Source organism: Grammomys surdaster, unplaced genomic scaffold (assembly GCF_004785775.1).
Source record: "Grammomys surdaster isolate TR1022 unplaced genomic scaffold, NIH_TR_1.0 235, whole genome shotgun sequence".
NCBI classification, from domain to species: Eukaryota; Metazoa; Chordata; class Mammalia; order Rodentia; family Muridae; genus Grammomys; species Grammomys surdaster.
In genome coordinates this window covers 754,428-768,700 of record NW_021604680.1, presented here as the reverse complement: position 1 = coordinate 768,700, position 14,273 = coordinate 754,428, and the positions used below count along the sequence as shown (strand labels likewise).

The 14,273-nt window shown below is 36.6% G+C and overlaps 1 protein-coding gene and 1 pseudogene across 1 annotated transcript; both read left to right on the top strand.

Moving 5' to 3' along the window:
- The first annotated feature begins 1,495 nt into the window (after positions 1 to 1,495).
- Positions 1,496 to 5,868, top strand: LOC114626427 (annotated as a pseudogene).
- Positions 5,869 to 6,187: 319 nt separating this feature from the next.
- Positions 6,188 to 7,199, top strand: LOC114626448 (GTP-binding nuclear protein Ran-like). The gene has a single exon (XM_028773855.1). It carries the CDS (start codon positions 6,222 to 6,224, stop codon positions 6,867 to 6,869), a length of 648 nt encoding a protein of 215 aa, XP_028629688.1. The 5' UTR covers positions 6,188 to 6,221; the 3' UTR covers positions 6,870 to 7,199.
- The last annotated feature ends 7,074 nt before the right edge of the window (positions 7,200 to 14,273 follow it).

Here is a 14,273-nt window from a genome sequence, read left to right as displayed (position 1 = left end):
GCCTCACTGGACAACAACAGGGGGACTGGAGCCATTACAAGGTCCCCTTCAAATACTGGAGGTCAGGCCTCTATCCCTGCCTTTGCAAGTTTATTTATTTTCTTTATCTGTTTGGTTTTATTGTCCTTTACTTCTTCATTCTAATTTTATTTCCCACTAAGGGTCTCTACTTTTTTAATTGAATTTTGTTATTTCTTTAAGTGAATCTCTGTAAATAGTTTTCCCCTTTTTAAAGGCCTCCATCATCTTTAAAAGATTAGAATTGAAGTCATTTTATTGCACTTTAGGATTGCTAGGGTATATAGGGTTTAGTGTTATAGGATAGATAGGTTGTAGTCATGTTATTTGCCTTCAGTTTTGTTGATAAGGTTCTTTCCTAGTGTATAGGCAATTTAGAGGTCTCTGGTATTCCCAGGCCTGGTAGACCCTGAAAGCTATTGGAATCTGTGACTGCAGATGACTGGAAGTTCTTGGTAGCCTTAGGCCTCTGGGATTTCAAGAAGACATTGTTTGCCATGGGTGGCAGCTGGCTTCCAGGATTGCAGGCAAGGAAGGTAGTCCCAGATAGGTTCAGGCTTCTGTTTGACCAGGGTGTTGACAGGCCTCCAAGGAGACAGTCAGAGTTTGTGGTTCCTGATGGCTTCAGAAATCTTGTATTGCATGTAGTGATATGGATTGGAAGAAGCAGCATAGAGTGGGTAGTGCAGAGTTTATGGCTGCTATGCTTTCCAGGGAACACAGGAGGGAGAGGATTGGACATATCACCTAGTTATCCTGGATGGTAGCATGCCTGCAGTGAAACTAGGAGAGCTATGACCCAGGGAATAGAAGTCATAATGTGTAACTGTTCAAATGTCAGGTCAAGAATTTCATACTTAATTCTAAATAAAGTTTTACATAGTAATATGTTTGGGAAAATGATGTTATCTCCATCAAGACTTTTACAATGTTGAAGGATTATCAGCTTTCTTCAGAATTTATCTGTCTCAGTGAACATTCCTTAACATATGACAAAATTGTGAAATCCTCTATTCCCATATACCTGATATGTGTTTTAATGGATATACATAAGATTTTATCACATATCTTTCTATATTTTTTAAATTTTTAATCATTTCCTATTTTTAACTTAATTTATTTTTTATTTATTCACTTTATATATGGCTCACTGTCTCATCCCCAGTCAACCCCTCCCTCAATCCTTCCACCATCCCGTGACCCCTTCTTCTTTGAGTAGGTAAGGGTGCCCAGTGTATAACCTAAGGCTGGAGCTTAAATTCTATCCCAAGCTAGGTGCTCCCTCTCCCACTAAGGCCAGAGGAGAAGGCAGCCTAGCTTGTTGAATATATACCATATATAGACAACGGCTTTTGGGATAGCCATCATTTCTGTTGTTATTACCTACATAAAGGTTAACCTGCACACCTGCTACATATATCCCTAGGTCCAGTCCACACATGCTCTTTGCTTGTTGGTTTAGAATCTTAAGTCCCAAATGGATCAGGTTGGTTGGCTCTGTTGGTCTTCCTGTGCAGTTCCTATACCCTTCAGGGCCTGTAGTACAACAAGAAACACAAGTATAAAATTATCATGAAACAAATGTGATTAATAAAAATGTATAATTTAGAGGGAAAAATCAAATGACAGAGTAACACAGAGATGTCTGTTTACCTTTGTAGAAGTAATAACCTCTTGAATTTTGGGAACATGGAAAAAAAATCTCTAGATTTAAATATATTAACATATTTTTACATAGAAACATATATCTCAAGGGCATGATATATTTTAAAATGTAGATAATAACTTGAATATGGTACATATTTTGAACTTACTAGCTCTCTTCCACTTAATTTAAAGCTTTAAAAAAATTCCAAACTCCATCCACTATTTGTGTGCTGCTGTCTGTATCTGTCTGAGTCAGTTGTTGGCTGGAGTCTCTCAGAAGAAACATACTTCTGTCGGCAAGCATAACTTACTGTCATTAATAATGTCAAAGTTTGGTGCTTGTACATGGGATGGGTGTCAGTTTCATCCAGCTAAGTGGATGTTTCCTTAGTCTCTGCTCCATCCCCAGTGCCCGATTTTCTTGTAGATAGAATAAATTTTGAGTTGAAAGTTTTATGGGTGGGTAGGTGTCTCTATCACTATTTTGGGATTCCTGAAAGGCTATAAGATGTGAGCTCTTCAGTTTCCTTATATGCGATATAGTGAATCACAGTGAAGGTCACCCTCATTGATTCTGTGATTCCTCCCTTATCCTTGGTAACTGTCTTATTCTCAAGATGTGCCCCATTTCTGATGCCCAGCAGTTGCAGATTTCTATTTATTTTCTTTTTTTCTTATTCTTTAACAGAAACCTATTATATTTTTCTATTATTTATTTAATTTTTTTACACTGCAGATTTTATCCCCCCCTCCTTCCACCCTTCGACTGTTCCACATCCCACACCTCCAACCCATGCCTCTGTCTCCATGAAGCTATTCCTATTCCACAACCCCCACCCCACCTGACCACTAAGTTCTCTGGGGCCTCCAGTTTCTTGAGTGTTAGGTCCATCATCTCTGATATTTCACAGACCCAGCAGTTTTCTGCTGTATATGTGTTGGGGGCCTCATATCAGCTGGTATATGCTGCCTTTTTGGTGGTCCAGTGTTTGAGAGATCTCAGGGGTCCAGATTAATTGAGACTACTGGTCCTCCTACAGGGTTGCCCTTCTCCTCAGCTTATTTTAACCTTTCCCTAATTCAACCACAGGGGTCAGAAGCTTCTGTTCAATGGTTGGGTGCAAATATCTGCATCTGACTCTTTCAACTGCTTGTTGAATCTCCAGAGGGCAATCATGATAGGATACTTTTTGTGAGCTTTCTATAGCCTCAGTAATAGTATCAGGCCTTGGAACCTACCATTGAGCGGGATCCCACTTTGAGCCTGTGGCTGAACCTTCTTTCCCTCTGGCTCTTCTCCATTTCCATCCCTGTAGTTCTTTCAAACCGGAACAATTATGGGTCAGAGTTATGATTGTGGGATGGCAACCCCCTCCCTCATTTGATGCTCTGTCTTCCTGCTGGAGGTGGGCTCTATAAGTTCTCTTTCAGCATCTAGCCCTCTCTGCTGTCCTTCTTTACACATAATACTGAAACACACATACCCCTCTTCAACACACCCTGTTTCCCAGTTCCCTTTCTCAATCTGTCTATTATGGCTATTTTATTCCCTGTTCTAAATGAAATTCAAGCTTCCTTAGTTGGACATTCATCATGTATAGGTTCTTTTGACATCAGTAGTATAATATGGTACATGTATTTTATGGCTAATATTTATTTGTAAGTGACTACATACCATTCATGTCATTTTGTGACTGGGTTAACCCAAATAGGATAATAGACACAAGTTCTTTCTATTGGCCTGCAAAATTCATGAATACATTGTTTATTTCCGCTGAATATTATTCCAGTTTTACCACATTTCCTTTATCCATACTTCAGATGAGGTTCCTATCTAGGTTGTTTACAGTGTTTGGCTTTTACAAATAAAGCTGTTATGAACATAGTTGAGCAAATGCCTTTATGGTATGTTAACATTTTATCAGATATCTTTCTTTATTTTCTTATAAATATTCTTTCAGATTTTAAAACATTGTTTAATCTTGAATTAGACTTCAATCCTAAAAGAAATATTATACATTCTCATTCTGTCATTCTGTCATTGAAAAGGTGATTTTTTTCCATATTGATAATTGAGTTTCACAGAGAGAAGAATTTTTTTAATTAATATGTGATAGTTGCCACAATGTTGTTTCATGATATAGTGTTATGATGAATAATTAATGATGAAATTAATAATATTATGAAATATATGATATATTTCATGAAATATATTCTAATATCTATTATGTTTATGAAATTGATTTTTGTAAGAAAATTGCTGCCATTCTATAGTTTTTCCATGATCCTCGGATTGGTGCTATTTCATGTATTATGGATCAGTATACTTTTCACCTAACTCCAAATTGTCAAATAATTATTTGCTTTCATTACTTATTTTCAGCTCTGTCTTGTGATTATCCCAAGAACCATTTCCCCAAAGCATATAAACAAGATTACTTCCAGAGCAAAATAGCATGAGGATTTGGATATAGCATCCTTTCAGAACTACATCAAAACAAGTTCTGTCAATATAGAAGAAACAGTACAATGTATTAAATATGTAAAGAAGCCCCAGCTTCCCCTGAAATAACTCAGTCTGAGTCACTCTCATTTTCACAATTAGACACTTCTCTAGAAAAAAGATTCTCAAGTTTTCAAGCACAACTCTATTCAACACAGAAATATATAACCATTGAAAAGTGACATTTGGGTGAATAAATTGTTTTTCCTGATGTATCTATCACATAATATGAGATTAAACAATATTTCAATGCTCTTTGATCAAAGGAGATTTTGGACCAGAGAAAAAGGTATTGGATGTCAACAATGTGAAGGACATTTCTCTCAAAATGTATGGCAACTCCCTAAACAATTAAATCTACTCAGGCACATGTTTTATCATGTATATCAACATAAAAAATGCCTATGAAGGTAGTGGAACATGAAAGATATCATGTGTGAGGTACTTTTAGACACTCCAACAGAATGATATTAATTTAGTCTATATTAAAATCCTTTACTAAAGTATTACCAAAGCAATCAACATGAAAAGATTTTTTACCAAGATAATGTCTTATTACTTGATAATATTTGTGAAACAATTCCAGGTGAAATTCACATAAGTAGCTATATTACAAAAAGTCATTATAGCAATGGTAGAAGATTGGCTATCTCTAATCACTGTTCTGAGTCATCTTTACAACCGCACACCATAGAGAAAACTTATACAAATGAAAAAAAGGATGATAATTTAAATGAATGTTTAATTCATAGCTGGTATAATGGAACATGGACTAAAGAAAATTCCAACAGATACATGCATGGTACATACAGGAATCTCTCAAATGACTCATTAAATTTCCAAAAGGAAGAGAAAGCATATAAATGTAATAAATATGAGAAATCATTTAGCCAGTCCTTAAATCTTCAAGCTCACTACAGAATTCCTACTCAAGAGAAACCTTACAAATGAAATGAATGTGAAAATTATTTTAGACAGAACTCAGAGCTTAAAGTTCACCAAAGAATCCATACAGGAGAGAAACCTTACAAATGTAATGAATGTGACAAATCTTTTACACAATCATCAAAACTTCAAGTACATTACAGAATCCATACAGGAGAAAAACCTTAAAAATGTAATGAATGTGGAAAATATTTTACACAGAACTCAGATCTTAAAGTTCACAAAAGATCCATACAGGAGAGAAACCTTGTAAGTGTAATGATTGTGGCAAATCCTTTACACATTACTCTGATCATAAAGTTCACCACAGAGTTCATACTTGAGAGAAACCTTACAAATGTAATGCATGTGGGAAATCCTTTATCAAGTCATCACATCTTAAAGTTCACCACAGAATCCATACTGGAGAGAAAACTTACAAATGTAATAAATGTGGGAAATACTTTATCAAATCATCATATCTTAATGTTCACCACAGAATCCATATGGGAGAGAAGCCTTACAAATGTAATGAATGTGGCATATCAGTTACTAAATCTTCAAGACTTCAGGTTCACTACAAAATCTACAACAGAGATAAACCTTACAAATGTGAAACATATGGCAAGTCTTTTACCTGTTCTTCCACTTTCCACATTCATCAAAGAAGCCATATTGGAAAACAACCTTATAAGTGTAGTGAATGTAGGAAATACTTTTCTCGGTCCTCAAGTCTTCAAAGTCACCTCAGAATTCATACTAGAGATAAGCCTTAATAATGTAAGAAATTTGGAAGATCTTTGACATGGAAAACATGCCTTCAAAAACAACACAACATGTCTACTGGAGAGAAACCTTACACATGTAAAGACATGGCAAATGATGTAGCACTAGCTAAAACCTTGAAAAGCATAGATCCATGCATGAAACTAAATTGTTAGGAAATTATTGTGCCACAATCCGTAAGGAATCATGTTATTTAAAATGGAAAATAATTGTCAGAATTTAAACAATGTTGAAACCTTATTCATTGTCAGAGAACTCACACTGAGAAAACATATTTGAATGCGATTAGAAAATTTTACCCTTGTCGGGCAGGCGCGAAGACTCTTCTGGAAGGATCGCGGCTATGGCAGCCCAGGGAGAGCTGCAGGTCCAGTTCAAGCTCGTCCTTGTGGGCGACGGCCACACAGGGAAGACAACATTCGTGAAGCGCCACTTGACGGGCAAGTTTGAGAAGTATGTAGCCACCCTGGCCGTCGAGGTGCACCCACTCGTCTTCCATACCAACAGAGGACCCATCAAGTTCAACGTGTGTGACACAGCCAGCCAGGAGAAGTTCGGGGGCCTGCGCGATGGCTACTACATCCAAGCCCAGTGTGCCATTATAATGTTTAACGTAACATCAAGAGGTACATACAAGAACGTACCTAACTGGCATAGAGATCTGGTACGCGTGTGTGAAAACATCCACATTGTATTGTGTGGTAACGAAGTGGATATTAAAGACAAGAAAGTGAAGGCAAAATCTATTGTCTTCCACCGAAAGAAGAATCTTCAGTACTATGACATTTCTGCCAAAAGTAACTACAATTTTGAAAAGCCTTTCCTCTGGCTTGCCAGAAAGCTCATTGGAGATCCTAACTTGGAGTTTGTTGCCATGCCTGCTCTTGCCCCACCTGAGGTGGTCATGGACCCAGCTTTGGCAGCACAGTACGAGCATGATTTAGAGGTTGCTCAGACGACTGCTCTCCCGGATGAGGATGATGACCTGTGAGACAGTAAAGCTGGAGCCCTGCATCACAGGCAACTGTCCTGTGATGTCAGCGGTGCAGCGCATGTGCCACCTTATTTAGCTAAGCAGATCGTGTACTTCATTGGGATGCTGAAGGAGATGAATGAGCTTCGGAGTGAATGTGGCAGTTACACATACCTTCATTTTTTTGGACTTGCATATTTAGCTGTTTGGAACAGAGTTGTTTCCTTTCTGAATTTCAAAGATAAGACTGCTGCAGTCGCATCACAATATCCAGTGGTGAAATCTTGTTTGTTACTGTCATTCCCATTCTTTTCGTTTAGAATCAGAATAAAGTTGTATTTCAAATAATCTAAAAAAAAAGAAAAATTTACCTTAAAATGCAAATTATATTAATATTAAGTAGTTATTTAAAAAACAAAATATGAAAATTATTTCATCTAGCAGTAATCTGACATCACTGATTACTATTATTAATTATGGCATAGAGTTCATTTTCAAACTCCTTAAAGAAACAATAATCAAAAGTGTAAAGGTTTTAACCAGAATAATATTAATAACTATTCTAATACAAACGTGTTGCATAATGTTCTGTATAGTTAAGTATGGGAGAATATTTTCTTTTGTGAGATATATTCTTTGTGAAGATTATTGTGTTTTTAGTCCTTGAGATTTTGATAGAGTAATTTTTAATCACTAACTAGTCTCATATTTTTCACAATCATCAATAAATGCAATACTACTGTCTTCTATTTCTATTGCCTTAGTGTGATTACTGTCCATTTTATGCTGCAATGGTATCATTCATGTCTTCCAGTTCCTTATTGTTAAGGCCAACAGAAACATGTGACAAAAGATAAATTTGACAAATTCCAAGACAACAATGTGGAAGAGAATGCATGGTGAGTAGAGGAAACCATGTGGTTTTATGAGTGAGTGCGTGCGTGTGTGTGTGTGTGTGTGTGTGTGTGTGTGTGTGTGTGCATGTGTGTATTTTATCTATAAAATCACTTGTATTACACAATGAACACAGCTTATGGTCTAGGACAAAATTTTAAGTGGACCAATTGTGTTGGTTGGGGGTTGAAGCTTTAAGGTGACAAATCCTCCTCTAGTCAAAATGTTGATGTTCATGGGGTGTTTGGAATATTGTTCACCAAAGAAATCTCACAATTTTTGTCCAAATGCCATTAGATCACAGACGAATAATGAAATGGAAAAGGCCCTCTTTTACTTATTGTTGATGACAATGTGTTTAGTACTTGAGTCTCTATTAGCAACTTTGAATTTCAAGCAAGCAGTACAAGGCTATTTAGGGCATTTGCATTTTACATTTACTGTGAACAGAGCAGCTATTAAGAGGACTGAGCAAGTGTCTATGGACTAGGATAATACGTACTTTTTCCATATGCCAAGGGGTAGTACACATCTGGGTCATGTGTTACTGTTCTGAGAATTCACCACATTGATTTCCATAGTTGTTGTGCTAGTTTGCAATCCTGCAAACCTGAATGTAGTTGCCAGTATCTATGAGGCATTTTAAAAAATTGCTTTGGTTATATTTGCTTTTAACCAAAATATATATATTGACTAAAGCAATATGACTTCATAACTTGTTTCATATCCTAAGACCGTTCTTGAATGTATGATTTTTATAATTTAATTTATGATTTCTTAATATATTCTAGATATTCATTCTTTTGTCAAACAGAGTTGGCAAAGAACCTCTTCTATTCTGTAGAAATTCTTCTTCAACTCACATTTTTTAGTTGCACTGAATACTTTTAGTTTTATGAATTCCAACTTTTCAATTGTAGGCCTTAATTCTTGTCAGAAAAGGAAGTTATATTCAGAGGATACTTTTAAATTAATAAATAATAGATATACAGATGACAGAAAGAAAGATGGTATATAGATATATAATGGATATATTTGTGTATAGAGAGCCTCTTAGGTATATCTACATATGTAAATATAAAATATATTTAAATATGTACTTACATATATACATGTATTACATATGAATATATTTACTGAATAAAATACTGTTTTTCAAGAACTAAGGCCAACAAATGACAACTGGGAATTTATATAGATGTATATAGACACATATACAATATAGCTAGCTCTCTATCTCTATATATGTATCTATCTATCTAACTATGTATATATCATTTATAACATATAAATATATATCATTTACATGTAGTTATATTGATGTAGACTAAGATATAAATGATAAAAATATAGATGACATAAATATGAATATAAATTTTTATACATAATTACAATATAGGACATAGTTTATGATTTAATCTGTTACTGTGTTTCTGGTGTCAGGTTTATGTGTTTAATTCCATTTCAGATAGTTTTAGTAAAAGGTAAAATCATCGTGTTGAATTTGGCTGTCATTTCTAGAAGGTATTTAGTTGAGTTTCTGGACTATTATATAATGAGATATCATTTGCAAATAGGGATACATTGACTTGTTCTTTGCTCTTTTGTAGAATTTTAATTTCCTTCTTTTCCCAGCTAGAATATAGAGTATAATATTGAATAAGTATTGGTATAATAGAAATCCCTGACTAATTCCTAAAATGAGTATGATTGCTTCAAGTTTTCATAATTTAGGATGCTATTGGATGTAAGATTTACACCTATAGGTCTTGTTTTTTAAAAAAAAAAAATTATTTACTTCTCAAACACTGTTTCAACTCCCATTCCCCTGATAAAAAATCCTATGGCCTCTGGGGACCACCCCACCATGCTTCATCATGTAACTACATGATTAGAAGCATCATCTCTCACTGTGGCTGAACAAGGCAGCCTATTAGCCTGGGGCCTGGGTCCAGTTCATGGATGCTCTTTTCTTGGTGGCTCAATCATTGAGACTGCCAAGGGTCCAGGTTAGTTGAACCTGTTGGAGTTCCTATCCCAATAATTGACTTAAATCCTTCACTCAACTCTTCATAGTAATTCCTGAACATTGTCCAATGTTTACCCATGGATGTCTGCATCTGTTTCATCCAGAAGCTGGATGGAGCCTTTCAGGGGACAGGTATGCTATGCTGCTATCTGCAAGAATAGGGTAATGTCATTAATAGTGTCAAGGACTGGAGCTTGGCCAGTGGGTGCCTCTCAGCTTGGCACAGTTACTGATTAGCCTTTCTTTCCATCTCTATTCCATCTTTGTCCCTGCACTTTTTGTAAATAGGACAAACCTTGGTTTGAAAATTTTGTTGTTGCTTGTTGACCTTTTCGATCCACTGGAAGTTTTACCTATCTACAGGTTTATGCCATCTCTACTTTTCATTTTCCCACTGTTATGCATCTTGGATAATGTCACCCTTAATTGACTTCTGTTATCCTCCACCATCCCAGGGTCCTGGGCCTTCCCAGAGTTCCCCATCTCTCACCAAGGTAGCTGCAGTTTTCCATTCAGTCTCTTGTACATTTGTCCCTCTCTCCTGTCTCTATCTACACGTAATCATCATTCCTCCATTACCTTCCCTATTCACTCCTCCACACACTTTCCTTCCTCCCTCTGTTTTCTACAAGTATTCCCTCTTCCAAGTTATATTCTAGAATCCTTTCTTGGATATTCTTTTTTTTAACTACTTTCACTTTATAAGTTTGATCATAGGTATCCTGTACTTTTGACTAATATACAGTAATCAGTGAGAACATACTATTTTCTTTTGGGGTCTGAGTTATGTCACTCAGTATGATATATTTTAATTCCATCCATTTGCCTACAAAATTAATGATGTTCTTGTTTTTTTTTTCTTTCAGCAGAACAGCAATTCATGTAAATGGGCCACATTTTCTGTATTCATTCTTTGTGTGAGGGAAATCTGGGTTGTTTACAGTATCAGTTTATTATGAATAAAGATGCTATGAACATAGCATGTGTCCTTGTGCTATAATATGTAGCATCTCTTGGGCCTTAGCCCAAAAGCAGTAAAAGTTTGTCTTCCAGTATAATTGTTTTTACTTTTAAAAATTATTATTTTTTCATTATCTTTGTATATTAAATCTCCTTAGTCTCTTTTATTATTTTCTTTTTAAATTGGATATTTTATTTATGTATATTTTAGATGTCAACCCCTTTCCCCATTTCCCCTCCCTAGAAACCCCTATCCCATACCCCCTCTTCCTTTTTGTTTTTATACCATTTTAATTACATGCATGTATTCAGGTCAGTTCTAGGTTGAGTGTCTAGCAATTCAATAGATGGATACAGTCAAGGAACAAGCAAGACAATAAACACAAATAGTCAAAGAACAAGCAAGGCATTAAACAAAATTATGTCAACACTCCCAAGATCACTGTTATTAAGAGCTTTTCAGGATATGCAGTTTAGTGTGATGTTATGTTTGCAAGAGATAAACATGGGGCAGGATCTGGATTTCAAACAGGTGTTAGCACATGTGTTAAGGCTCTTTTAATTGTCAAGTTAAAATACTTATTTTTTCTTCTACAGCATTTAATGTAAGTTGCATTAATTATACACATTCTAATTGTGTTTATGTTTTGAAATCCTGCATGTCAGTTAAGGAGGTCTATCAACCAGCTTCTGTTTTACTGCCCTGAGTATCACAGAACCTTGATATTCTAAAAATAGCTTGCAAGTACTGGAAGAAATGAGTCAGACTTTAAGCAGAAGCAAGAGGGTAGAAGAAGTTGAGACAGCTACTTTTGTTAGTCATTTAGCAAAAAATGTTACTAATGTGTTAAATATACAAGAGGATTTAGACAACACCACACTCTCTTCAATGGACAGGTCATTGAAACAGAAAGTGAACAGACATAGTGAAACTAATATAGGTTTTGAACCAAGTGTCTTTAGTAGATAAATAGAGAAAATTTCACCCTGAAACAAAAGAATAGTTTTGTATCATAGTATATTCTGCAAAAGTGACAATATTACAAGTCTCAACAAATATAAGAAGATTAAAATAATCCCATGCATCCTATCATGTTACAATAGATTAAGGCTAGACATTAGTAACTACAAAAGAAATACAAAAAAATCAATAAAACTAACAGTATGAACTCAGATCATCCTCACCATCCTTGATTCACAATCCATGATCCCAACTTCAAAATGTAGACATGAAAGGTGATTATTTGAATGAGACTGTTCCTCCAAGCTTGGGCACTTGTAGACTTATTATCCAGTTGGTGGCAATGTTTTAAGAGGCTTAGTTGTCATTCTGGAAGAAGTAAGTAACTGGACACAGATTTTGAGAGTTTAATGACATCATAGAAAGTGAAACACAGTACTGAACATCTAATTACAGCACTCTTACAGCAATAATGGAGATAGAGGCAGGGGAACTTGTGGATGTTGGCATTCATTTATTGATCTTATCTTTATCTATTCCCATTTAAGCACTCAAATAACATATACAAAGACCTATTAGTTTATGAGTATCCTCAAGTCTAGGCTGGGTAGATTCTAAGCTATTCTAAGTACCTTAGGCTGCTATTATCCAGATAAATGTCCAATCTGGTTTTTCCTAACTCTCTCTTGTCCATGTGTGGCCTGTTTCTGCTCTCATCATTTTTTTAAGGCTTGATGTGCTTAATGCCTTTTGTTGGTTTTAAGATAGGGTCTCATATAGCCCAGATGGTTCTTGTATATAATACGTTGTCAGAAACTTCTGATGCTTCCATCACCATCTCCCTAGTGCTAGAAATGGCTGACTACCATACCCTGCATAGTCTCCAATTTCTTTAAGTCCACAGGGACCTATCTGCTGTCATCTTTACTTGTGAATTTTTTCAGTCCCATGAAGTCCTGGCTGCTCTTGTTCTGGGCACATTGCTAGATTGATGGTATGAGTCTAGCATTGTTACTATACCCAGAGAAAGCTGCTCTGGAGTACATCTCCAGAGTGCAAGAGATCTGGCCAGGGTCACAGCATTACTCATTTTGAGTCCTCCAGCACAATGCTCTACCAGGGCTAGCTAATAAGCTTCTTCCTCATGTAAGTTCTGAAAGGTCATTTCTTGGAGAAGGTTTGACTGAGAGGAGACTCTTCTGCAGTGGAGGAAAACACATTCACATCCTCATCTCTGGTGTCCTTCTATGAGAGAAGAGTGTTCTTCCCTGGAACAGCAGTGGAAACTGGGTCAGTGCCTTCAGACCACTAACAGAGAGGCAGTTCTGAACCATTCAGCCATAGGTTGGGCTGGAACCAGAAACAACACCTTGTCCTCCCCTACAGAGGGGAGTAGTGGTACACTCCAACGGGGAGAGCGTTCTTTCTGCTAATAGCTTGGAGATCCTCACTCAGGGAATTACAGACCCTTTTTTTGACTTTGTATTCTGATTCTTCCTCAGCCATAGACACACTGTCTTTGGGAGGTGATTGGTCTGGCATTGACAAACCCCCTCTAGTTCAAAATTCTCCAAGATGAGAACCTTAGAGAAGTCTTGTTCAAGGCTTAGTTCCTTTCTCTCAGGCTCAGGCTCAAGCAGTGACAAAGACCCAGGAAGGTCCATAATGGCTTTGTCTCTCCCAGCAAAGGGTCCAGCACTGAGTCTACCTCCCTCTTCCTTCCAGGCCAGTCTTTGATAATTTCAGGAGTGATCTTCCCACTTTGCTGAGATGTTGTTTCCCAACATCTGCTCGAAATGAAGAGGTGTTACTGGGTGGGCAGCAGGAGGAAGTATAAGATTGGCAGATAAAGGTTTGATCTCCTCTCTTGACAGGCATGCTGTGTGAGAGACAGAGGCAAGGGAGTGACAAGTAAGTGTGCTCAGTTCTACCAGAGAACTTACTGGCCTTGGGTATACAGAGCTGCTCTCTTATCTTGACCTCACAGCAAATCTCCTTGTCTCTCCAAGTAGTCATTGTTTCTCCAGATTCTTTTTCTTCATTGTCGTTCTCCCTCAGACACCTGGTTGGCTTCAGATTCTAGCCTTCTTATTTACTCTGCTCATATATAGGCTAATCAGCTTTTTAAAAACCAATCTGAGTTAATTGGAAATGATTTTTTTACATAACATTATATGGGTGACAGTTCAGTAATCATGAAAATTCTAGCATCCAGACTGTGAGCAGAGCTCTAGGCAAGAAATAAGCAATTGAATATACAGTGCACAAGACCATGGAGGCTAACCTTCTACTCCAGATAGCACTGTGCATAGACCCTACCAAAAGATGCCATTGTGGACAAGATTTAAAGTGAGAAACAATACTCAAGGTGTTGGCCTAAGTTGTGATAGATGCACAATTGGACTCAATTACAAGGATATGAACATACATGTACCTCTCTTTTGCACACACAAACACACACACTCACACCCCCATACACCTATTCACAATGTTTTTTAAAGAGTAAGAAATATATTGATCTTATCTCTTTTGTAGTGAATAATGCCTGTACAAATTATTTATGAATACATTTGAAAGA

Bases quoted from the DNA above. Each gene is read 5' to 3' on its own strand.
- LOC114626448 (XM_028773855.1), top strand. From the start codon at position 6,222: ATGGCAGCCCAGGGAGAGCTGCAGGTCCAGTTCAAGCTCGTCCTTGTG.